This window comes from Danio rerio, chromosome 2 (assembly GCF_052040795.2).
Source record: "Danio rerio strain M-AB ecotype USA chromosome 2, GRCz13ab, whole genome shotgun sequence".
In the NCBI taxonomy this organism is placed as follows: domain Eukaryota; kingdom Metazoa; phylum Chordata; class Actinopteri; order Cypriniformes; family Danionidae; genus Danio; species Danio rerio.
Window position 1 is genome coordinate 28,471,842 of NC_141022.1, and position 26,765 is coordinate 28,498,606.

A 26,765-nucleotide genomic window follows, 5' to 3' on the forward strand; every position below is an offset into this window, starting at 1 on the left:
GTACAGGACCTGTCAATGGGGTGGTACCTTTTTTAAAGGTACTCAATAAATTATCTTTGCAATGTTACTATTGTGGATGCACACACTGTGATATCGATACTGAAACAATAAATTGTGCAGCCCTAACTAATATCGTGATGGCCTGGTGACGTAATCATCAGAAAGTTAAAGGTTTAAGAAACCTTTTCTGACCATTGAAGCATAACACTTTATTTGCAGTGGTCATTTTACATGCAGGGTTTCTGCGGGGTCTTAAAAAGTCTCAAATTCTTAAATATAAAAAGGTATTAAATCTAAATTTTAGGCCTTAAAAATCTTATATATGCTGTTCTACTCTACATCTTAAATATTTTTGCACAGGTCTTATTTTTCTGATGTTCATGTAATGCTACAACTAATGCTCATTTAAATTCTTGTTGGTGGCAGTTGCTAGGTTTTTGTGGTGTTGTAGTTCTTTATTTCACTAGTCCAGTTGTAATTAGTGGTATTACCACTACAAATGAGACCAATATGCAATAGCCAATCAGCTTTCTGTCATTGAACTCACTGCGCATGGGGAATGCGATGTCATGATTTCGGCTGGCGGAACTCACAATATGTTTTGAGACTTGAATGAACAGTTTGCGCCACTTTTAATTCGAGTCGAATATCATACAATCTTTATGATCTGTCCATGGGTGATAATATGGAGAACCAGATGACCATTGGCTAGAAATTGCAAAAGCTGTGAAAAAAAGGAAAGTTTTTGTGAAAAAAAAAACCTGAGGGTTAAGTTTGTTAAAACTTTAAAAAAATAGGCCATGCAAATGTGGAGACCTAGGTAGTTTTAATATTACAGAATATGTTTTCCACCATTCATAGGTTTTACACTGATGTTACAATTTTGAATTAAAACATTTTACAAGTTACAAACTAAAATGAAGGAACAAGTTATTTCTTTGCTAACTGGAAAGGAAGGAATATATGAACTTATCAGTTTACAATATATTGATGCCCAATTTCTAGGCTTTATAGATGATAATGGTCAGAAATGTTGGACCATTATTGCCTTTTTAGCTTATAAGCAGAGGACAGAAACTAGCCAGCCAGTAATGTGTGAATTGTTGAGTGGGCAAAATAAAATGAAAAAGTCAGTATTTTTAGTGAGTGCATTTTTTTTGCTTTTATTCTTGTTATAATAAAAAAATAAGATTGTAGAGCAACCCAAGTTCTGTTGCCATTAATATTTAACTTTAATTGGTAGAACTGTCTGAGATATGAACAAAAAGTGGTGCATCAAAGTTTGATTTAAAAAAATATATATCTTAAGTGGTTATAAAAATAATAAAACAATTAGTTTAAAAATCTTCAATGATATTAATGATATGACCTAGTTCTGGAAACTTTCTACTTCTCTGTTTATTAGTCTGATTTTACTGTCTGTTTTTTTTTTTTACCACCCCCTGTCATTTAAAAGAATATTTCAATGGCAAATGTGTCAAGTATAAAAGTGAGGTGCCCGATGCGGCGCAAGGCGAAAGCAAAAATCGGCCTTAAGATGTTTGTTTTTTTGTTTTTTTCTGTTGTTCAATGGTGCATCTAACCTGTCTTTAGTACTCTTCAGTTTGAATACATTTTATTTTACCACTAATTTTGTGATTTAGCATTTTCTGCAAGTTTTTGATATTGTGATAGAGGTCATGAATTTAATACTTAATGGTCTTAAAAAGTCTTAAATTTGACATTATGATATATGCAGAAACCCTGTCTGTACATGTTGTAATGTCTGTAAATTGTAACATCCTCTAATTGTTGTCAATTAATGGTAATCAAGCATTTTTTATATATAGTAAAACTAAAACCATGAATTTAAAGTCTGTTTGACACCTTTTATTTATTTAATTCTAAATCATTAATTCAGCAAAGGTCTCAACGTTTCTTCCAATAAATAAATCAACAATTTGAAACTCATTTCTGAAAATTGGTCATAATAACAAAATATTTTCAGCTGTTGTGACAGGACGATTTCACCAGTTAAACTAGTTAGCAAGGATATTTTTATTTTGTTTAATCTATAACTAAAAGCTAAAACCGAAATAAAAATAAAGGTAAAACTATATGACAATAATACATGAAATCTAAAAATAAATCAGAACCGTAATAAGTGTGGTACTGTAACCTCTTACAGACATGGGTGGAGAGAGAGGATTGACCTCGTGATTGATGGGTCTGAGTTTGGTTAAATCATTTTTATTGACCATTTTGAAGGATGTAAACAAAAAATGGTCCCAAAATAGTTCCTGATTTACATTTTTAATTTTGGTAGCTTTTGAGAATACAGAAACAGTCACATATTGCTAAATATTGTTATGATAGCTGTTTTGAATTACCTCTTGTTACATGACATGACCACATTGAAATGGTTAATGTAATACATTTTTCACCAGCAGGGGATGCAGTGGTGCTATTTTAGTACATCACATAGAACATGAATGAAGGTCTACTGTATTTACATCTTTCTTTCATTGTAATTTCAAATGAAAGTTGCAGTACAAACGCGGAAATGCAATGCATTTAGTTGTTTTTATTGCAAGACCAGCTGATTTTTATCTATTTTTTGTTTAAAGATTTAATTCTACGAAGCAAAATCACACTGCTGGATTACAGAGCTGTATTTAATTACATTCCAATTTGTGCAGTATTTGCTTTTATGCAATGCTTTTGCGCTGCTTCTTAGCTCAAGTTTAGATCAGGAATGTAATGTCCACGCTTTCAGCTGCCAGCCAGACGCTCTGTTAGCCAAGCATCACAAGCCTGTGACGTCAGCACAGTGATGCTTCATTCCTGCTGTGACGTCTGGATGGAGATTCATGCATCCTCTGAGCCTCAGTCCTGGCACACAATCTTCCGCCAATCCATGGATACCGCTGTTAAACTAGCAGATGAGCTCAGTCTTTAGCCGTTTTCTGTGCGGAGAATGCAGTGAACATTATGAAATTATTTGTTTTACAGTCTGTGCAAATATACCTTTACATACAAAAATTATATTATCACTTTATTAAATAAAAAAAAATGTTGACAATTCCACAGTATTTTTTAATTAAATGAATTCATTTGATGTCAAAGGTAATTTCCATAATTGTGCTCTTTTAAAGAGACAGCTCACCCCAAAAAAATTGGCTGTTTGTTCACTGCTATTTATTGCTATTATATTAAATGTAGGCAAATTTGTTTCTTTAGGAGAACATTAAAGAATATCCTAAATGTTTATAAATGTAAGTCAATAGCTTCCAGCATGTTGAGAGATAAAAAAAAAAACATAAATAGGCAAAGCAAAATAAATGCCCACGGCTCCTGCCCATACTTATAAAGCAAACGATTGAAACACAGACTGATGATTTTACTTTGCAAGAGCTTTTGTTGTATTATTAGAAGCCAGGGGTATTCATTTTGTTTTCCCTCTATTTGTTTTTTTGACTCTCAATGTCCCAGTAGCCGTTTACGTGCTTTTTCTTAATCACAAATTACCTGTTTCAGCTAAAACCATCTTTAATGTTCTGCTTAGAATAAAGTTGCCTATGTCTTAAATGGCCTGAGAGTGAAAAAGGAAATGTTTGTACTGTCAATTAGATCGAATTAAAATATCCTTGATATTTGGATGGATGGATGGATGGATGAATTTTCATGGTAGCATATGGATTTTTTCTGTTAATAGAAGGGGAGGAAATATACCTGGAGCATTTAAGATATTTTTTGCCAGGTATAAACACTAGGTCTGCTTGCTGTGTGGATCTGATAGCTTTCCAGTACACCAAAGTCCGAACATTATGACTCTGAGTAATATAAATAAAGAGCACTGAGGTGAGCACCAGAGAATTTTTCACTATGCTTCAAAGCCAAGAATAATACTTTAGATGTATTATTTTAAACCCAGGACTTTCATTCCTCACGGTAATCTGTTAAATAACGTTCATTCTTACTCTGAATTTCAATCCGTCATAGTAATTTGTTATTCCCTGCGCTGTGGAGTAAAAGGTTTTACTCGTTCCTAGAACCACAACTGCAAATGTTGTCATGCGGACATTATGAATGTATAGCACCAGGTCATTCGGTTTGTGATTATTTAACATTTAATTTAAAGGAATAAAACATAAAAGTCATATATCTCTTTGTCAGTTTTATTAGCTGGATCTTATCCTTGTATGTGGAAAGCAGATTCCAAACAGTCAAACATTTTAAATCAACACAAAATCGACCATTGGCTGCTCTTTTTAGCAGAACAGCTCAGATTAGCAGTTCTGTGGATGATCTGTGGTTTTCTGTAGTTTCTCAATATTCAACACATGCTTTCTCCAGTTTGCACAATTTTTCAAACCTCTCCAGCTTTTAGCCTAGGAATCGTTATAGCTGAAATGTGAAGATAGTCTGAACAATATCATTTGCTTGAGCCAAAGATCTTTATCAGTCCTCTGTCCAAATCCTTAGCATAGAAAATCATTGACATCTTCGCAGCCCTAGCTGAAGCAAGTAGATTAATAAAGCATGCTGTATCAGACAGTGTTATTTGTTCACAAATTGGATTAAAAAACATGAGAGAAATGTCTGGAAACGTGGTTAATATGTTTTAAAATGCATAAGTTTACAAATGTAGGGAGAAGTCTTTAAGAAAAAGTGAGTGATTTTTTTATTTTATTTCTGTACCAGTTTTAGAGTAGAAGACCCAGTTTAATCACTTTTTGACAAGGCAGTCGTAACAAGTCAGAGCTCAAATGCTGGTCTCTATTAAGTAGGTGCCCATGAAACACTTTTTTGTAATTTGTCAAGTGTAAATATGAAGATTAAGAACTTAAATATAAGCTCAGGAAGTTATATGCGTGTCTCTTTCAGTTCTTGGCAGCAGTGGCAAGTTTTTTGTGGTTATCTTGGGTTCAGTGTATATCCTGTCTTGAGGGGAAGGAATTTACCTAGTGTATTTTTTCTTCTTGCATTGACTTTTTTGCTTCACAATCAGAGTTAGAATATGTTCACACTACACTAAAATGTTTTATCTGGTTTGCTCATTAATTTACATAATACAACAGCTAATTTTTTGACGCCTGAAACATTTTAAAATGGGTTCAAAAAGCAAGTTATTGTATCACAAGTTTAGTTTATAGGCATGCGTAGTTTCTGACCCAAAAAAACTAAGGGGGACATAGGATTGTGTGTGCACAGAAAAGTTCTTAAAATGCAAGGCCATCTCACTTCAATTAGGAACTTTTTCATTTAGCAGCTAATTTTTATGATTAAGTATGATCTCATTCATACAATTTGGGACAATTTTCTCATCCCCCATTGACGGTTGGGTTTAGGGGCGGGTTTGGTGCTACGCCTCCTTTTTAAAATCGGATATTTTCGTACAACAGAACTCATGGAAATTATCCACTAAACTGACAAAACGTGAAATGGTTCCATTTTCTCGTGAGATCAGGCTGAAAAATGACATTGCCAACAACTAGGTCTTGGCCGTGTGCTGTTTTTTTTTTTTTTGTTGATTTTTTTTTTCTTTCGTTTAAAAAAAAAATATATTTAACTAATTTATAATTTAAAGATTTTGGGATTATGGTAAAGAGTTTTTCAGGCTAATGTAATGAAATCATCTAAAATGCACTTTTAAGGGTTCGCTTTGTTGCACTTTATCAATTTTGTTTGGTAAATTTTAATTATACATGATATTGAAGGTTGTTTTTAAAAATCTATTTCTCCTGTGGTTAAAATCAATTATTATTATTTTTTTAATCCAATGTTTTTGTTATTAAAAAATAGTCTTTAAGAGTGGTTTGAAATAAGTGAATCAAATGAAATCCTAAATCTCCATTTATGGCAGCACTTATACTTACAGTAAACTCAGCTTCATTGATTCTTAAGACTTTTACCAAGGTAGATGTTTGTGCATAATTTTAAAATGTTTTCTGAATAATAGATTGATAGAAGGACATCCTCAAAATCTTCATTTGATTCCATTCAAAAATAATAAAAAAAGAGACTTTTTTCCAGATTAGGGACTATTTCCATTTTTTTAATGCTAGAAATGTATGCATATTCACTCATATTTAAATTAATTCATGTAAATTATATGTATTTATTTAATCATAACATTCTAAAGAACTCGTAATACAACAAAAATTATATTCTTAATGTAATCAATCAACTAGGGATATGTAGTGATAGCTATTAGATCTTCTTTTTAAGCCTTTTTCACCTGCAGTTTCTTGCTTTAATCAGCTACAGAATTGCTAGGAAGGGGTTAATGTCTCAAGAAGGCAGGAAGCATGCTTCCTTTAGTCCCTCCCCTTTTCTCGAGCGTGATCTCACTCACAGTAAGGCGAGCTCCAGCCGTCTGGCAGCTCTGGGCCAATGAGTCTATAGCTTAAAAAACAGCACAGACTCTCCTACACGAATCCAGCCAGCACACAGAAGCCAGCAGAGCCACAGCACAGCCTGACAGACGTTCACCCGGAGGACCGTCTCCACAGTGTCTACATAAGAAGCTGAACATCAGTGTCTAAATGTTGCACCAGCATCTTCTAAAGTTGCACACATGCTTTCAGAGTGAAGCATGGGTTTTTGATGAGGCCCGTCGCTCAATCGTATGTCTCCGTCTGCTGCTACAGGGGAGGTGAGAGATCTCAGAAGAGGACTGTGGATTTTTGCTTTGCTCTTTTCTTTTGATCTGCTGCTTTTTAACTGTCAGATATATAGGAATTAACCAGAGGCAATGAGGAGTCAATTCGATCCACGAACAATGTTTACCTAAGAAAAAAAGAGTGACAGGAGAGCTCATTTGTGTAAAGGAATTACGCGAGAGACATCTGCAGATGAGTGTGTGTGCCGGTAACATGAGCGTGCCGGCAAACTGTGGATTCTCTTTCTCAGCTGATCGGGCGTTGAAGCAAAAGAACTGGAATTTGTACGGATCCCCCTGTGCCGTCAACAGACCCATCGACATTGTGCAGAAACGCAGGCGGTAATAAGCTTTGACCATTATTAATATTTGTGATTGTTGTGGCATTCAAAAGTCCGAGATCAATACTGAAATATTTGTTTTTTTCCTTGCTTATGTTATCAGCATAATAGTTTGTGTAAATTAATAAATAAGATTAATTGATTTTTTTTCCAAATATTGAATTAAGAATGTTTTTATTTATTTATTCTCCTTTAATAGCACTCAGCAAGGATGATCAACATGTTCTAAAAATTATCAAAAGAGCAACTTGAGCTTCAGTAAAAAGCATGAATATCATATTTATTCATTTGCTTGATTAGTGGCCAAAAATATTTGAAGTATTTTTAAGAATTTGGATTCAATATTTTCTTGGTTACACTTTGCTTTTCAGTGTCCTTGTTACAGTGTAACTTTTTATATACAGAGAATTATGAATGAAATGTATAAACTTTTTAGGGTTAGGCTGAGGGATATGTTTAGGTTTGTTGCATACATTTAAAAAAATATATCAGTTTTCCATTTTTTTGTGATTCATTTATTTTTATTTTTTTGTTAATTTTTGTTTTTAAATTGCATTTATTGAATTACTGAATGCGCTATATATGTACAGCTAGTGTTTTTCAGCCAATGATGAACTTCCGGTTTAAGGTTTACGCAACTATTTTCAATTTCATTGGGTTCCTTTTACAGCATCAATGTTGAAATGTAATTCAAATATAATCAAAACGTAAAAAGAGACCCTTTAAACACAGGCACCATCATTAACAGCAGGCTATCACAGAAATTCCATTGAAAATACTGGGGCTAAATTAATTTCCAGATTTTAAAGACATGGCGGGGGAAAATATAATTTAATACAGTGCTTCTTGTCTGGTCTGATACCTGCTTTATATCATATCTCAGTCTGGAACTGAAGATCACTGTTTATTTATTTTTTTTTTTAAAGAAATCAGATCCTAAATGTGGCTATTTTGTATGGGATGACAATTCAAAGGAAGGCCTGGGGCTGGCTGACTGAAATTAAAAGTCTGTGTGCAAATATCCCATTACATTTGAACTGCTTTTCATGTTGAAAAAAGTGACTTTTATTGACATTTTGTCATTATTACTCAAGTGATATATTGTATGGAATGGTTTTGTAAATTACAGTAAAAATACAAATAAAAAATATACAGTACAGTACAAATACAGTACAAATAAACTGCCTTTACCTTTTCTGTTATTTTACAGACTTAATTTTCTGTGTTTTCTCTTATACAATATATTGTTTCAAACTACCAAAATGTAAATATAAGTCACTTAAACTGCAGTGTTAAACTTGACAGGTCCCATAATGCAATTTATATTCTTCATATCCAAATACATGGAAAAAACCTGTATATCACAAAATACGGAACTATAATACTGTAACAGGGATACTGTAAAACAAAGTGTTACTATTTTTTTTTTTACCAAAATCCTATTTTATTGTATGCATTTCAAGGATTATATTATATTCAGACTCCAGATTTTTTTGTCTGAAATTAGACTTTGCTTTCCACAGTACATATATTTAATTTAAAGTTGTAAAAAAAACAAAAGAAAGAAAGGTACAGTTGTGTTATTGACACCTGGTGTAGAAACTGAGGCAGACTGTTATGTGGTATGGCTGTATAAATTCTGTGTCCATGGAATGACCAGTTGATATGCTCTGACTGACCCATGGAAACTCTTTTAGACTGTCTCATACAAGATCTAGTAGTTCTATACAGTCTGATGGCAGTAAAGCACTATGATAAATGAGCTGTTTGTGTGCCAGGGGTTTGAATTATTCTGTGTGAGCAATCAGCGATCGTGAGCATTTTCTACTTTTGCATTTATTGAATCTCATTATAAAAATCAGTTCGCCTGTAAATGTTCCAACAAATGCCAAAAAGCCCTGCTTTAGTGAAAATATAAAACTTGAAACTATGAAGGCTACCTGATCAAAAACCCTGCCTAAAAAAAGCTAATATTAGAAAATATTATTTCAATTTAAAGTAACTGTATTCTACGGTAATGTTTTAAAAATGTAATTATTTTCATTAATCCAGTTTTCGTCAATAATTGTTAAAAAAAACTTAATTTGTTTGTTTAAATTCAGCTCAATTTTGTTTAAAACCACTTCACTTAAAATTAGTAAGTCCAAGAAATCATTTTTTTCAGTGTTCAATCCCATGTGATCTTTCAAAAAAAATTCTAAAATGCAATTATTATTAGTTCTCATCAGTCCTATTATCTAGGATTTGTTTCTGCTTTCAATTTTTATGGAAACCTTAGAACATTGGGTTGCGACTGGAAGGGCATCCTTCAGCATGTGCTGATAAGTTGGAGGTTCATTCCGCTGTGGTGACTCCTGATTAATAAAGGGACTTAGCTGAAAAGAAAATGAATGAATGAATGACCTTATAAATCTTTCCAAGGTTCTTTGGAGAATGAAAAAGTAAATAATTGCATTGTTTTGAAATGGATTTATTTGTGACGTTACATATATGTTTCTACTTTTAATTAATTAAATTTGGCCTTTATAAATAAAAATGTTTTGGAATACTAATTTTGAAAGGCACAGTAATCACAGTTTTCACAAAAATATTAAGCACAATGTTTTTTTCAACATTAATAATTAGAAATGTTTTAACTACAGCAAGTCAGAAGCAATGCAACATTTTAAAACACATTATTCACATAGAAACAGATGTTTAATCTTTAAATACATGCTTTTAATCATTTTTGGTAAATGATTTTTACAAGCAGAACGGACTTAAAAAAGTAATTAAAATTTTAACTTTTGGCTAATTTAATTGTACACATTTTCTCTAAACAAACCATAAACCTCACACTTGCTTTAGCCAGTGTTTCTGTGAATGGATGCTCAAACAAACAGCAATGTTTTGATTGCACAGAATCAGTCTTGACCATTTCATGGAAACCAACCTACTCTTTGCTTACTTCATAGTTGCTTTTTCACACTAATAAAGGAAAGAAAACATTTCTTAAGAATATGACACAGCAATAAGATTTGCATAATGCATTTATGTCGTAATGCATTTAATAATGTTATTATTATTTGCATTCAAACTATTTTAAATTGTGCTCCAAGTGAAGAAATAAAGCTTTCTGTGAATATTTGGTATGCATATTTTCTTGTATATTAGTTAATAAAAAGGCAGTTGTGTCATAATTTCTTTCCACCCATTTTACAGAAAAAAAAATCTTTTAAATGAATTTCTTAGGAAACACAATGTGTGATTTCTAGGTAGATTAGTAAGTTTCTCTAAATGAGGGATTTACGAAATACGGAAATCTGCTTTAGTCAGATAGGTTTTGATTTAAGTAGAACCATGAAGCTTCTTTCCTCCCACAATATCAGCAAGGCTGTGTAGACCAAGCCAGAGACAGTACACTTGTTTTGGACACACACTCACACATTTCCCACTCGCATAGCCTTCAGTGTCAATGTTGACAGCAGCATTACTGATAAAAAAAAACTTGCCTGTCCATTTCTTTCCACTATTTATTTTCTTAGGCCATATCTAGGTTTATCAGATAAAGTACAGGACATCGGGGAGTTGGAGACTTGGATGAAAAATAAAACTTTTATTGCAGACGATTATTTTAATGGAAACTTGAGGGAGCATATTACCGAGGCACTGTATATTATTTCATGCAAAGTCTAGTGGTGAAACATTAAATCAGATTTCGAGAACACAACCTTTATTGGACTATGGCTATTAAATGACCAGATATTTTGGCTTTGTGAATTACACTCTAAAAAATAAACACACAGCAGATGTGGTTAACAGGAACCTACTAGTAAAAACAGTAGAGAATAAATAAAATACATTTTTTGGTAAACACCAATGTTTTGATATACTAACATTGACACATTTTACCTTTATTGCACAGCCAAAAACACCACAACCAGTTTATCCACAAGCACTGATACTGCTCAGTGTCATTCATGCAACTACAGCGGAGCTTCTCACTTTACTTAAGCTGGCTGCACAGGTACAGTATATAAACGGCCGTCCAAGTTTTGGTGACAATTTTGTTTTAGCGTTATCATGCTTTTACACTTTTTTTTTTTTGTATCCGCCCAATAGCCAAACTTTCGCAATCTACTTAACTAGTGGAAAATCTCCTTTCGGCCCTACATGTTTCCTACTTCTCGTTGTGTATGCGCAAGAACTGTCAATACTCCCACAGACAATCGCACGTGCTCTGCAGAGACCCACAGAGACGCGCCTTTTTGGGACTTTTAATTTTAAAATGGTGTTTGGACACTGATGTAAGTTGACAGTATGTGTAAACAACCAATGGTAAAAATTCATCTAATAAATATAGTAGTGCTGGGCAAAAATTAACCGCTATTAATCGCATCCAAAATATAATATGTGTTTGTGCTGTGTGTATTTATTATGGATAAATACATATCAACATGCACATGCATTTGGGAAAGTGTTAACTTATATTAAGATATAACATATATATGAAATGATATAAATTTATAAATCTACATAACACAATTGTTTTGTATAATTTAGTTTCTATTTATGCGTGTGTATCACATATACATAATAAATATATATATATATACACACATACAATCCTATGTCCGGGATTTTTCTAAATCTCCTAAAATGTCCAGGATTCAGCTTTTGGTTTCACTTTCTAAGCCGTCATTATTTGTATGTGTTTTTGCATCTCGTTTATATTTTAACCCTAATTTACTGTTGCTTGCCTTCGCAGCTGACAGATCGTGCACAGACGCATTATATAATTAATTGTTTGATCTAAATGACTCAAATAAACTTTTCTATTTACTCAAAGAGAACGAAACTACATCTAAACTGCCTGCTAAAAATATGTACACCACTAGAAATGGTTAATTAACTCATTTGCTGTATTTATTCTTGTGATTATAATTTTTTTTGAAGATTTTTAATTCATAGATGTTTTTATTTCTTTGTCATTTATCTCTTTTTTTGCTGTATATATATATTTTTAATTGTATGATGTTAATATATTACCTATTTTATACATATCCAGCATGCTATGGCAATATTGTACAAAATGTCAACAGCAGATTTCACCTCTCAGTGGGTGCACATGGCTCCTGAATAAAATAAAAGTAAAAAAATAGTGGATTTCTTTTTTTATTTCAAGTCTTTAAAAAACAAAAACAAACAAACGTCAACCCATTGAAAGAAACAGTGTATAATAAATATATTGTTAAAAATATATATATTTTTTGTCGCATTAAGGTAACCATATGCCGTTGGTAAAAGGTGTTTCAATTCGGCTACCACCGCAAGTATATTGAAAAGCTGTTGGAAGCACTGTGTTACAGTATTAAATGTCTTCATGGTAACACACATGAAACTAAAGTAATGAAATAAACATTATTTAGCAAAATTAAACGTAACCTAAAACTCTAATGCACATCACTGATGAGAAAAGTAATAAATAAAAAGGACCATAGTAATGGCAACAAAATAATATGAAAAGTGTAGTGTCATGCAGGGAATTCTGAAGTCAGTTTACTTTTTTCACTATGTATTGAGGAAACTTACTATTAACCAGGTTACAGGTTATTTTACTGTGACATTTTTACAGTTTTTGTTTTGCCATTTAAATAATTTCCATCTTTACTTGTGACTATAAAGAAAATTTAAATTTTAAAAAGGTGTTTGGACACTGATGTAAGTTGACAGTATGTGTAAACAACCAATGGTAAAAATTCACCTAATAAATATAGTAGTGCTGGGCAAAAATTAACCGCTATTAATCGCATCCAAAATATAATATTTGTTTGTGCTGTGTGTATTTTTTTATGGATAAATACATATCAACAGGCACATGCATTTGAGAAAGTGTTAACTTATATTAAGATATAACATATATATGTATGATATAAATTTATAAATCTACATAACACAATTGTTTTGTATAATTTAGTTTCTATTTATGCGTTTGTATCACATATACATAATAAATATATATATACACACATACAATCATATGCAGTTAATCTTTGCCCAGCATTATACACTAAATGATTTTGTACGCGTGTCTGCTGCTTATGCACAATAAGAAGTAAAAGAATTTTAGTTTAATATGCACAAGACATGCATGCGCCATCTTACAGCAGATTAACCGGTGTGCGCTAGAATAGAAAACTTTATTGTCCACATGTGTGGAAATTCATTTTTGGCCTCCCAAACATCACTAATACAAAACACAGAGCACAAACACAAAGCTTCCTACGCCACAGATTACCAACACACAACTCTAGACATACAACCTACTTCAAGGTCATTTATTCAATATGGTAATAGCAGACAATATAAAAGATTTCTTAACAATGTTTGTTTTTGCTATAGGTGCTCTGTATCCACTACCAGAAGGAAGCTTTTTAAATTCATAATAAAGAGGATGAGTTGAGTCCTGTACTTTCTGTGAGGTTTTCCGTCTGGTCTGGTCTATATACAGTTCCGAAAGCTGCTTCTGGGGGTCCATTATGATCTTACTAGCCATGTTAACCATCTTTGCAAGTTTATACTTGCTTCTAGCTTCAAGATTTCCGTACCAGCAAGAAATATTATAGAAGATAATACTTTCAACCAGACTGGTATAAACCTTCCTCAGAATACCCTAACTATCGTTAAAACTATTTAATTTCCGTAAAAGTCTCTGTGTTGCCTTCTTAGATATAGCCTGCGTGTTCACCAAAATGTATGCCACTGTCTAAAATAATTCCCAGATACTTAAAACTATGGATGTGTGCACTCAGAAAATTTTATTAAATCAGATTTTAAACTTTCATGATGAGAAACTGCAATGTCGATTCTACCCCTGACATGATCTTAATTTATATGATTCTGCCAAATATATTTTCAAGGACACGTGAGTAGCATAAAGTGGCTCGCACAAGTCTTTAAATTGTTTTCTCTGTTTGCTAAGCAATCCGAAGAGACTCAGAATAGCGTTGAAAGAGTCAGCTCACTGTATTATATTTTAATAAAATTAGGGCCAGACAGAATCTGCCAGCATTTTATGACGAATGATTTGGGGATTATTGTAACTAATAACTTAATATATGAAATAAAAAATGATAACTGTTCAACATTTATTTAATGTTGTTTACAATGCAAATCTAATTAGATCCACTTATTTGGTAAACAAAGCAAGTCTTTCATGTAATGTATCTACTAAAAGAAACAAAATATGACTTAAACTATTGTAAATAAATCATGTGAAGATTTTCATGTTAATAATATTACTGAAATTTATAAAAAAATTAATAATATAAATTTACACAAGCAAATAAATAGACTCAATGATGGGCTAAAATTCTGTGGAAATCTGCGGATTTCTGCGCGCACAGATTCTGTGTGGGGCTAGGTATAATTGACCCAAAAATGACAATTGTGTCTTCATGTACTATGTTACCTAATTACATATTTGTGGGCGTGAAACAAAAATCACATGTGAGTTGTCCCTTGGGATTGTTTTAGGATGACAACAGGTAATCAAGTTGTAAATAACATTGAGTTTGCTGCTCAGAGTAATTGTTGCACTTCATAAGATCTCGGTTTGGAGTCACGCAAGTAGTAATTATGATTTGCATGTATGTTTTTTTTTTTTTTCCAAAGTGTCAGCACACATTGACTTGAGAGCAGTACTTTTGAGTTTTTTTTTTTTTTTTTTTTGTTAAAATCTGTATTCAGCCAGAATAATTTGTATTAGTGTATTCTTTCTGTACATCTCAAAGTTTCTACAACTGAGTGATTTTAAACTTAATCTTACAGTGTTGTTTTTATTTAGAAACCAACTTTACGGACATTTTAAAACCCCTTTTCAACTTCAAAAGCCATTTTTTAACATCAGTGGCATCAGTTTTGTCTAAAATGAGCGAAGGCCAGTAGCAAAAATCCATGTGAATTTATCACTCAGTATATGAAACATGATGTTTGCAGACATTTTGTCTCTTGTAATTCCTACTAGTGTGGATTGTCAGGATTTGCAAACCATTGTAACCACTTGTCAACTATTCAACATAATTACTAGAGCCTCATGTCCAAAAAAATGATTTATGGGACTTTGTGGATTATAGTCACTAGAGTTTGGGAGTGCCACGTCTTCTGCTGACGTTAAAGAAACATTGCTAAATACAAGTGTAATTGGAGCGTCTTTAGGTTATTATAGGTTATTATATCGAAACACTGTGGCCTTGTTTGCTGAATTGTATGACCTGACAGAATGTTGTTCTTTAATGAATATGTTAAACTGTGTGACCATTTTTTTAATCTTTTAGCTTTAAAACATTCTTTGAGTATATGTCCATTTGTCTTCCTCTTGGACAATAGTCTGTGTGGTGTTAGATTGCAATCGTCTGACCATCTGCATCATATTCCTCCTGCCTTTTTTTTTTTTTAAGGAAAATGTGTCCCATAGGATTAACCCCCATGAGCCATAGCTATTTTCAGTTCAAGTTGACCTGATACAAAAGCATGCTATGTTGTTTAAATCGCATAAGAATATATTAAAGCCATACAATTCTGGATAAATAATTTTAAAAAATCAAAATTTGATTTTTATTCAAAGTCAATTAGCTCAACTATTTTTCATGGGCAATTAAAAAAAATCCCCTATTATATCTTGCAACGCAACTATGCGTTACACTCCTACCTAGCCATTCAAAGACAACAAATAAAAAAAACAACAAATAGTAAAAATACAAAACTGTAACAATATACTTTGTCCAAAGTGCTTAAGACACCAAAATATTACTAAAACAACCTTCTGTTGTTAACCAAGCTTAGCTACCCCTCAACTCATACTCTTTCCCTCCAAAACTGCTTTAAACAGTCAGGAACGGTCATCAACGATGTAGAACTAATGAGACAAGTCATTTCTTTTCACCTTCAGAAAAGAGCATCAACACTATTCATCATGATTTGGGAGACACAACACTTTCGAAACACCTTTCTTAGGGAGGATCTATGGAAATGATCTTTGAAAGTGTAGTATTAATCTTCAGTCAGCAAAGCAGCTGAAAGATATGATTCTCCCACATTTCTGAATAGAGGAACTAAATTACATACAATTTAATAGAGATTGTGGCAAAAAAAAAATGTTTATCACCACAGTGTAGGTCATATTTAATTAAACTTAAAAGCCATTTAAAAGAATGACTTAATGACTCATTTATAAAGATGTCACTTATTTTAGTACTCAATGAATCAGTGCTGTTCATCGATCTTAAATGAATTATTCAATGACTTATGATTTTTTTAAACAGTTGCTTGTTTTGATTTGTTACTTTAGGCATCAGTGTTTTTAAAGCAAACTATAAACTGTAATCTTAATGCTCAGAGATGATAATAATATTGCACTGTAATAAAAAATGAACTGTATTTTATGATTCATGTTTTTCCCCCTTTCCCAGTGATGGGTTGCAGCTGGAAGGGCATTCGCTGCGTAAAACGGTCTGTATAAATTGGTGGTTGATTCTGCTGTGGCGACCCCAGATTAATAAAAGGACTTAGCCGAAAAGAAAATGAATAAATGTTTTTCCCTTGTTTAATTATGATTATGAATTGCATTATGGGACCTTGATATTTCCTCCAAAACCTTTTGACGTTGAAAAGTTAACATTTTATTTTTAGAAACATTTTTAATAGTTTGAAGTGATATATTGCAGAAATGTATAGTGTAAAATTTGCACAAAAACTAAATACGAAAACCTTAATTAACTTCTTGAAATTAAATTCTTGAAAAACATCTAGTCAAATATTATTTACTGTTATAATGGCAAAGATAAAAGAAATCAGTTGATAGAGATGAGTTATTAAAACTGTTATGTTTAGACATGTTTTGAGAGTCATTTTTCGGTTAAACAGAAATTGTGGGAAAAAATAATTCAGGGGGGCTAATAATTCAGGGGGGCTAATAATTCTGACTTCAACTGTATGTTTTTATAGTGTGTGCAGTTAAAAACTCAGTTTATTATATGACATCTCTCAAGACTAATGGTTGAGTGAAAGCAGATCTGAATAATCACAAGTTAAAAACCCAAGTTAAAGGATTTAGTTATTTAAGTATAAGACTGCGTACTGTAGGATTGACAACTTTCAACAATCTAAGATTTAAGAAAATATTGTTATCTTAATAGTAGTAGTATATTTTCTAATTGTTTTCTTCTGGTCATTAACTGATGGTGGGATAAGACTGCTCTAACAGACCCTCAGTTGTGAGCATAGAAGAGCTCCGTCTCAAACGCTGCATGGAAACTCTGATGCACTTTCTTCACTCTGTTTGTAGTGATGGTCTGGCACCATCCAGGGACCGACGTATATTTTCCTCCTTTATTTTAAGGACACGTGACATGTGAGTTTAATGTGTTCATTATACAGATTTTAATTTTTAACGCAAAATGCTACAACATGTAAAAAGTTTGCTTCATTAAAATCATTCAATAAATTAATTAATTAATATTATTCACAATAAGATACAACACTAAAAAGTTAAATAATTTAAATGGAATTCAATTTTTATTCCTTTGAAAGAAGTTAATACAACAATTGTTCAAGAATTATCATATTTTTCTTTCAAATTAAAGCTTTTCTTTTGAAAGTCCCTAAGAATATTAGGGTATCAGTCAGCACAGCTGTTATAATAATACTAAAAATACTACTACTACTACTACTACTACTAATATTAATAATAATATTAATTTTACTAAACATTTCCCTAAATCACATGTACAAACTAAATCAGCTTGTTATAATGATTTCTGAAGGGTAGTGTTACACTCAAGACTGTAGTAATGAGGCTAAAATTTCAGCTTTACATCACAGTTTTAAAATATATTGTTTGTTCATGTGTTTTTGATTAAATAAACGCAGCCTTAATGAGCAGAACAGATATGTAAAATTTTGATACAAATAAATATTACCCATATAAAACTTTTGACTTGTTATTTTGTGCTATTTATGTTAATTTACTCATACGCTGTAACACTCAGTAAAAGATACTTAAAGTAACAATTTATTTTTACAGTTCAAACAACTATTTCTATTGCAGTTACAAGCGGTTAATATGTGTTTATAATAATAATAAGGCCAATTTTCAGAAGCACACTGTCAAAGAATATTTCATTCCTCTCAATCCAGCCATGAAAACAGTCAATCCGATTCACTCATTTCAGGATCACTAACTTATATTAAGTCACAACCAGGTTGCTGTTCAGCAGGAAATTGTATGTGGAAATATCGCTGTAATACGTCCATGACTTAATTCTGGCTAACCCCGACTCATGCTTTAAAATGTCAGTCTAAATCAGAGGCAAGCCGAGCGTATTTTTAATCCTGACCATAAATGTTCAGTGGAAAGCTGAGATCACTGCCTCTTTTCCTCCCTCACTCTCTGTGCACCCTATTGTGCCTCACAAATCTTTATACAATCTCTTACCGGTATGGATGTGCTCCACATTTTATGTGTGCAATTAGGAGAAGGCCGCATGCACAGAAACGGTGATTAAACAATCGAGGACACATCCTCTGGCCGCGTGAGTATGTGACCTGCTGGATGACCCTATAATTAACCCTATAATTAGCTCGTCAGATCGGTAGCGTCTCCCGTTGAGACTTCAATCTCCGCGTCAAGGGTCTTTTTAAAGCTCAAATGCATGTTCACTTGTGGTTAACTGCGCTTTTAAAAGGGGATAGTTCACTAAAACATTTAATTCTGCGATCATTTAGTCATCTTCCACTTGTTTCAAGCCTGTTTGACTTTCATTTTTATGTTGAACGTAAGAGAAGATAATTCAAAGAATGTTGAATTTGATAGTTTTTTACTCTCAACCAGTTTTCAACATTCTTTTAAATGGCTTATTTTGTTCAACAAAAAAAGAAACTCATAATTGTTTGAAACCACTCGAGGTTGAGTGAACAGTGAGTGAATTTTTATTTTAGGATGAACTATCTCTTTGTTTATACCAATCTCTGAATTTTACCAAATTACGTTCAAAGTTAATGCAAACGTACAAATAGAAGTGAATAATAGTCACACAGAGCAAATGATTATTTCATTAACCACATAACGTAACGTAACGATTATAGATGCGATATGACGCAATATGTGAATGGCCCTTAGCTAATAGCTTCAGCCATAATCCATGTGTATTAACCTCAGTGTACAAGCTTGGAACTTCAAACTAGCACACATTTGGCATAACTTGGTTTTGTTGCAGCTGTTTTATTCCATGCAGAAACACGGTGTTGAAAAGCCTTTACTATTAATTAACCATGACGAATTACAGCACAGTTAATAGTGAAATCGGTTAATCCTTGCTTCCCTAGTGAGTAAACCAGAGCAAGTGACACAGAGCTTTATGTCTGGTGTAAACCCAGCATAAGGTGCCATATATACTAATGTGTTTTCATTTACAACACACAGTGTTTGTTATAAGTTACGACATGCACAATGCTCGGTCATCTTCGGCCAATGAAAACTTGAGTGTTTTGAAAATGCTTTTTTAGTTTTCAGTATAGACCAACAGGATACACTGCAAGTATGGTTGGCAGCAAAACATTTGCATACCCAGTGAGCATGAATGGTCACATATTGTTTTAGGCTCTATAGTAAAAAGGGAGATTGTGCTTCTGAAATCGAATAAAATGCCTAAATGAGGAGTGTTTATTTTCAAAAATGCCATTTTAAAACAAAAATGCTCTAGTGTAAGCTAAATTGCAAAAAAATGATCTCGATATCATGTTTCATATAATTCGTTATAGATAATAATTGAATATTTTTAACAATACATTTAGGAATATTAGATTTTTTATTATTATTATTTAACCAATTTATTTTAATTTACCAACATAACTAAGGCAAATAGTTTTAAGTCAAAAACAAAAATATTCAAGCAAAATATCTCATCTCTTTTAATAAAATAAACATAATTGTTAAAGAGATTCTTAAACTTGATAAATAAATGTGTGCAATGGTAAAGGTAGATCAACATTTGTAAAGTGTAAATAATAATAATACAGTAAACCTCAAACTCTGTAAACAAAACAAATTATAATAATCAAATCTGAGCTTTCAAGTAAAGAAACTAACCATTATCGTTAACACAATACAAATTTTGATGTTGAATGACTATATATTACCCCTATGCTAAAAACTCTAACTAGGCGAACATCAACCGTTTCCTCAGAGGATGACAAACTGACAAACCATTGCTGCAGCTCCGAGGCAAGTTTATGGGGAAAAGTGTGTATGGGGTGCTCTGTGTTTGTCTGAGGTAATTAGTCTGCCTGCCGTTACTGAAATGTGTATACTTCATATAAAGTGAGAAGCAGATTGGTTAGTTCTACTTACACATTTGGAAAAGTTCAGATGTTTTTCAACTAGGTTTACATGGAAAATACTTTTAATACCTAAACTGAATGCTTAAAGAATTGCAAACATCTTTAACCTAAATGTTTGGTTTAAATATGCAAATTAGTCATTATTTAATCAAATATGTGCTGATTTGCATACAGGTCTAACATAAAATTCAAATGAGTCAGGTTCAAATTTTTGTTTCTTTTTTTGTTAACATTTTAGAGCCAGAGGTTTTTACTGATGGAAGTTTTATAAAGGTATGAATAAGAGTGCAAGTGTTGCTAAAGTGGAGATTTAAAATCATGTATTGTAGGTGAAATCTACAGACACAAATTGATAAAGTCTAATAATAGAAAGGCCATAAGGATATTTTGGGTGTTTTCTTTCCATTAGACTGAAAAGAAAAAGACTTTTTGGAAATCCAAATAGCTCCAAATCTCAAAACCAACAGGTGCACAAAAGCCGTGTCTCTGTGGCTTCAGATGTTGGACTCTGGCTGTGTTTTGTAAGGCAGCAGCTGTCTTGTAAATCTCCTGTGGTGTGTTCATGTATGCCTGGGCCCCTGGGTGTTCATTGACGTCATGTGACGTTGAGTCTCTTTTAAATGTCATTTTTCTCTTGTTGATTAGAAACAATGGGGAGAGGAACAGGATGAACAGCCTTCTGGCTGCGTCCCAGTGGACTGGTTATTCAACTATACGAGACTCAACGACTACACGAGATTCGCATGAACTGGCCACTCCGCCTCTGTTCTTTGCTGTGTGCACATTAACTGCTGTGTGGAAGCATATAAACAAACAAAGGGCTGAACGTGGAGCTTTCTTTTTCTGTTTGGACTAGTGATGGTGGATTGGGCTGGTCTGGGTGATTTGTGTAATGTGCCCGGGTTTGGGCTGACGTCTCATGACGCAGGCTGGCTATCAAGTGTTCAGATACTGACTCTCCAACATGCAGCATATCAGAACCCCACGGAGGGTTAAGTGACAGCGCTTTTACTCTTCAGGCTGTAAATGTGTGAAACGCTCTGTGGCGAGATGGTCTTCACTTAGAATCAGTTTCAGCCTGTTCTAGAAAGCAGTGATAAGCTGATCTGGAGACGAGGGTGTAAAATGTTATTTAAGTTACAGTACGGATACTGTGTAAGACTGATACCCCAGACAGAAATTTAAAAAGTAACTCTAAGAAAGCTTCCACAATTAACTGGATAGTCTGTTTTGAGGTTGAAAGAATTTTGTTTATTTGTTTTTTTAATTGACTGATGCAAGAAAGAAACTTGTTTTGTGTAAATTAGTGTTTAATATTTTTTTATGTTTACAATGCCTTTTTAATGCTTTATGATGAGGATGATAAAGTAAGAAAAAAAATGAAATATATCATAAAATATAATAATACTTTAATTTCAAGTTTAATAATAAACAATAATAATAATTATAAATAATGTATTTGTTTTTATTTTTAAAATTGAATTGAAAAATATTTGTATTTTTGTTAATAATTTTCATTTTTTAAATATTATTGCTATTTTATTATTTTTATATTTAAGAATACTTAAAAATATATATTAACAATTAAAAATATTGTCTTTGTTATTTATAGTTATAATGCCTTTTAATAATATTTTTTTTAAAAATTACAATTCTCAAATTTGTTTTAAAAATATTAAAAGAAAACTATGATTCTTAAGGCACATGGCAACTAAAAAGTATGAATATAGTTTAAAATATTTTTGATTTAATTATTTTAAAATTATTATCATTATTCACCTTGTGCCTTACGGATCATACTGTCTTCTGTACTTGCTATATTGTGGCAGTGGCTTGACTGTAAAAAATCCAGCTTCATTCAGGCTTATTCTGTCATGAGCCACAAGAGGCGTCCTTTTCCCAGAGAAACAGCCATTTATCTTCACAGCTCCGCCAGCACAGTTCATCTTCAGCCGTCTGTACTCGCTATTCACTGACGCAGACTCTCGTCATCAGTGCAGACACTGTTATAGCCGTAGTTCACCCCAAAAAAAACATCTCCTTAGAAGAGAATATGGTGCAAAAACAAGCATCTGTACTCTTCACAACAGATTTGTGGAAAATAAACTTGGAACTTTATATATATATATATATATATATATATATATATATATATATATATATATATATTGTCTGTTATGATTTAAAAGTGTTACTATATATATATATATACTGTATATATATATATAGTGTGTGTGTGTGTGTGTGTGTGTGTGTGTCTGTGTGTGTGTGTGTGTGTGTATGTATGTATGTATGTGTATATATATATATATATATATATATATATACATATATATATATATATATATATATATATACATATATATATATATATATATATATATATATATATATATATATATATATATATATATATGATTATTAATAATATAATTATTACTGTATATTTGTGTAATTGAATATTTAAAATCTTTCACAATGTATTAATAATAGTTTGTATAATTATTTATTATAATTATTTTTATTATTATCATCATTATTATTATTACTGCTACTAATATTATTAATAAATACTGTTATTGGTATTAAAATTCATTGAAATTAAATAAGGGGTATTTTATTTTTATACAGGTCTTTCATTAGTGTAATTTTATTATTATTATTATTATTATTATTATTAATATTATTATTAAAGTAGTAGTATTATAATAGTAGTAACAATAGTATATATTATAGTATATATAGAATAATATAATTATTAATGATAATAAAATAATTACTATGTATTTTGTAATTGTTTGTAAATTATTTAGCTATTTAATGCTTATTCAAAGAACTTGCCCTTCATTTCCACCTTTCCAGCTCACCTTTAAGACAAACACTGATTTTAATTCACAATATGTACATTTATTTATAGCATGTGCATTCATTCTGTAATAATCTGAGCACTCGTACACTAATTAACCATAGAGATAATTACAAGTTTGATGAAATACTACCTCATAATCCACTTACTTAATCCACTGCTTGCGAACGCAATATAAAAACATTAAAGTCCCAGCTTCACCAAAGTGATGAAATTCCTGTTGACGGAGGATGTCTTAAAACGGCAACATGGAAATGTGTGGGTGGTTGGATATAGACATCCAGGCTAAAAATAGCGCATCAGAAAACTCCATAAATATTCATGAATGGGGGAAGAATGTGAGGCAATACCTGAAGCTCTAAATATAGCTCTTCTGCTCAGCTCCATCTCTATTTATAGCTGCAGCGCCTCGCTCTGAGTCTCCACAGGGACACATAGGAGACCCAGCAGTAAAAGATGAGCTACGCGAGCAGAAATCGAGCGGAAACGACAATCTCTGCTCCAAGCACAGGTATTTTAGGAGTCCACTCATGCCGGACGTACAGTAGTGATGTGGCGGTGTGTATGTGATTTGGTGTTTTGTTTTCTCTCTCTCTCTCTCTCTCTCTCTCTCTCTCTCTCTCTCTCTCTCTCTCCCTCTCTGTATGTCTCTCGCTCCTCTATGAGGGTATGTGAGTGTAGGGTGTGTAGGTTTGATTATGTAATGTGGTGTAAGAGACATCCGTCTTGTCCTCATGCAACATCTGGGAGAGAAATGTGAATGAGGACGTGTGGATGCAGATGCAGATTGCGGTTCATTCAGCTTATGAATTCATATGTGGTCTTTGTAATGGAGGTAAATTTTGCAGGTCGTTAAAAGTGGAGCTTATGGAGAAGTAAAAAAAAACTGTGTAGTATTCATTTTTATGTTAAATATTCATTTTAGATTGTATTTAATATTAATACTTAGTAATAATATTAATAATAGTGTTAAAAGCAACATTACTGCAAAAAAGTTTGACGGCATAATCGTGTGTGTAAAATAGAAAATTAAACATGGAGAGCCTTAAAAATCTTTTTGTAAAAACAACTACATTCTCCTGCCATTCATTTACATCTTCAGCTGAAGTCAGAACAGCAGAAACCGTTGCCACTTCACCAATGTCACTTTAGAACTAGTAATGGAATGATTCTCTAGCGCAGTGGATCTCAAACTTTTTTCACAAAGTACCACCTCAGAAAAAATTATCTCTCCAAGTACCACCATAGTGATCAGTATTGAAATAAAGTAGCGTAGTTGGTCAAATTAAGCAGCTACAGCACTGCACAGTTCAAAAACGAAGCAGAGTGCTATTCATTCAACAAAATTATATTCCATACAAAATATGAAGCTGATCAGTCGGTTCTTATCACATGACTTGCTATGTGGCATTCTGAAAAGTTAAGATGTTTTCAACTGAGGATGCCTGGAATACGCAAGTGCTTCATGCTGCAGTTCTTACAAATTTTGCTAGCCTGTGGGTTAAATTTTGGCACTCAAGTGACCGAGATGTAATAAGAGAACATGGTCATTTTTCAAAATAAAATATTTTTCAAAATAAATGATCGTTCAGACTCAGATTATAAATAAAACTGAAATAATTAATGATTTTTGTGCGGTCCGGTACCAGTTGATCTGTAGACCGGTGCTGGTCTGTGGCCCAAGGGTTGGGGACCACTGCGCTAGAGTATCTGCTCTGCACCACACACCTCTTTCTCTAGTTCTGTGCCAATTAAATAGATTTTTAGCATCTGATGACGAGATGCACTAAAGCAAACTTTCTAAGCGCAGCGCTTTGATCGTAAGCTTTAGAGAACAACCAAAACTGATCACATTGGTGTTATCGTACTCATCAAATGATTAAAATTGTATTCATTTTTTCTTTTGTTACTCCGTGATTCCTCCGTGTACCACTAGAAGTAAGCCCACGTACCACTAGTGGTACACGTACCACAGTTTGAGAATCATTGCTCTAGCGCATAGGTCTCAAACTCGATTCCTGGAGGGCCGCAGCTCTGCACAGTTTTGCTCCAACCCTAATCAAACACAGCTACTCAAGGTGTTTAAGAGTACTAGAGACTATTAAGCAGGTGTGGGTTGGAGGTGGTTGGAGCTATGCGCTGAACCTCTGTAATTATAAATATTTAAAATAGGCAGTATTCTTATAAATAAACTGCATAGATGCAATCTAAACAACTACATTCTTCCCTAAAAATAGCCTCAAAAGTACATTGTTATCCAACAGCTGCAAAATTTGTTAAACTGTAGTGAGTTTATTTATCTACTGTCACGCTATGTGGGCGGAGTAGTTCTCAAAAGTGAAGAGGCTGTATGAGTGCTGATCCAGCCAATCAGATTCTAGAACCGAACAGAATTAATGTTACTATATAAGGCACTTAAAGTGCAATTTAAAGGCTTAACTAGTTTAATTAGATTAATTAGGAAAGCCATTGTATAATGATGGTTTGTTCTTTAGACAATCAAAAGAAAATGATCATATATCTAAAAAAGGGAGCTAATAATATTGTGCCTAACATGGTTTAGATTTAAAACTGCTTTAATTCTAGCCAAAAAAAAAAAACAAAAAAACAAAAAACAAATAAAACTTCTCTAGAAGAAACAATATTATAGAAAATACTGTGCAAAATGCCTTGCTCTATTAAATATCATTCGGGAAATATTTGAAAAATATTTGAAAATATTTTATAAGATAGATAGATAGCTAGATGGATGGATGGATGGATGGATGGATGGATGGATGGATGGATGGATGGATGGATAGATAGATAGATAGATAGATAGATAGATAGATAGATAGATAGATAGATAGATAGATAGATAGATAGATCTTCATTTATGCAGTACATATCTTGCTTTCTTAAAAAAAAAAAGAAAAAAAAGTGTTGTTTCTCTCCTTCACACTCACCTAAAAACACACAAGTTCCTCATTAACAGCAGATTATCAAGCGGACTGAGCACCAGAGGAATGAAATCACCATATATGGTGTGTATCAATTCTCTGCCAGTCTGATTGCAAATTGACTTTACCTGCGGAGGCTATTTTTAGCCCACTCACATGCTTCCACGTCAATGAGCCGAGGCTATTTATAGCTCCCCATTCCTGCATCACACTGACCTTGAAGAGCGAAGCCCATTCAGATCTCTGAGTCTCAGGAGGTCTTACTCGCTCCACAAAACCTCAACCTGTCACCAAGATGCACATACCGTGCTTCCGGCGGCTCACCAAATCTCAATGCATCTCTCTCATTCACTTTCACTTTAACAGACTCACTGTCTCTGCGTTTGTGAAATGTGCTCCAATCCTGAGCTTTCATAGTCTGCTTGTGTTGTTGTGTATATAGTGTCATTTAAAGGAATTTACCCAGATATTAAAAATCTGTCTTTGCTTACTCACCCTGTGTTATTCAGAACAAGTATGAATTTATTTTTATTTGTATAATCTAGAATATAAGAGTGTTTGTAGTTTCGGTGTACATTGACTTTCAGTGTATTTTTGAA

The 26,765-nt window shown here is 32.7% G+C and overlaps 1 protein-coding gene and 1 non-coding gene across 21 annotated transcripts in view; one reads left to right on the forward strand and one right to left on the reverse strand.

Annotated features, from left to right (window-relative positions):
* The window catches only part of pde4ca (phosphodiesterase 4C, cAMP-specific a), a 91,877-nt gene that overhangs the window by 33,662 nt on the left and 31,450 nt on the right, over nucleotides 1-26,765 (forward strand). For 3 of the 20 annotated variants that reach the window (XM_087240860.1, XM_087240853.1, XM_087240862.1), the window contains exon 1: nucleotides 6,353-6,985. The exons of 11 other annotated variants lie outside the window; for them this stretch is intronic. In XM_087240860.1, the coding sequence (XP_087096986.1) occupies nucleotides 6,837-6,985 (149 nt within the window). In that variant the 5' untranslated portion in view covers nucleotides 6,353-6,836. Of the gene's footprint in view, nucleotides 1-6,352; nucleotides 6,986-18,407; nucleotides 18,555-23,608; nucleotides 23,739-26,765 lie in introns of those variants that run through there. 6 more of the 20 variants (XM_087240855.1, XM_087240856.1, XM_087240857.1 and 3 more) reach the window with 3 other exon arrangements.
* LOC137488407 (small nucleolar RNA U3) lies at nucleotides 15,810-16,016 on the reverse strand. The gene has a single exon (XR_015479310.1). It is a non-coding gene; the product is annotated as a small nucleolar RNA U3 (small nucleolar RNA).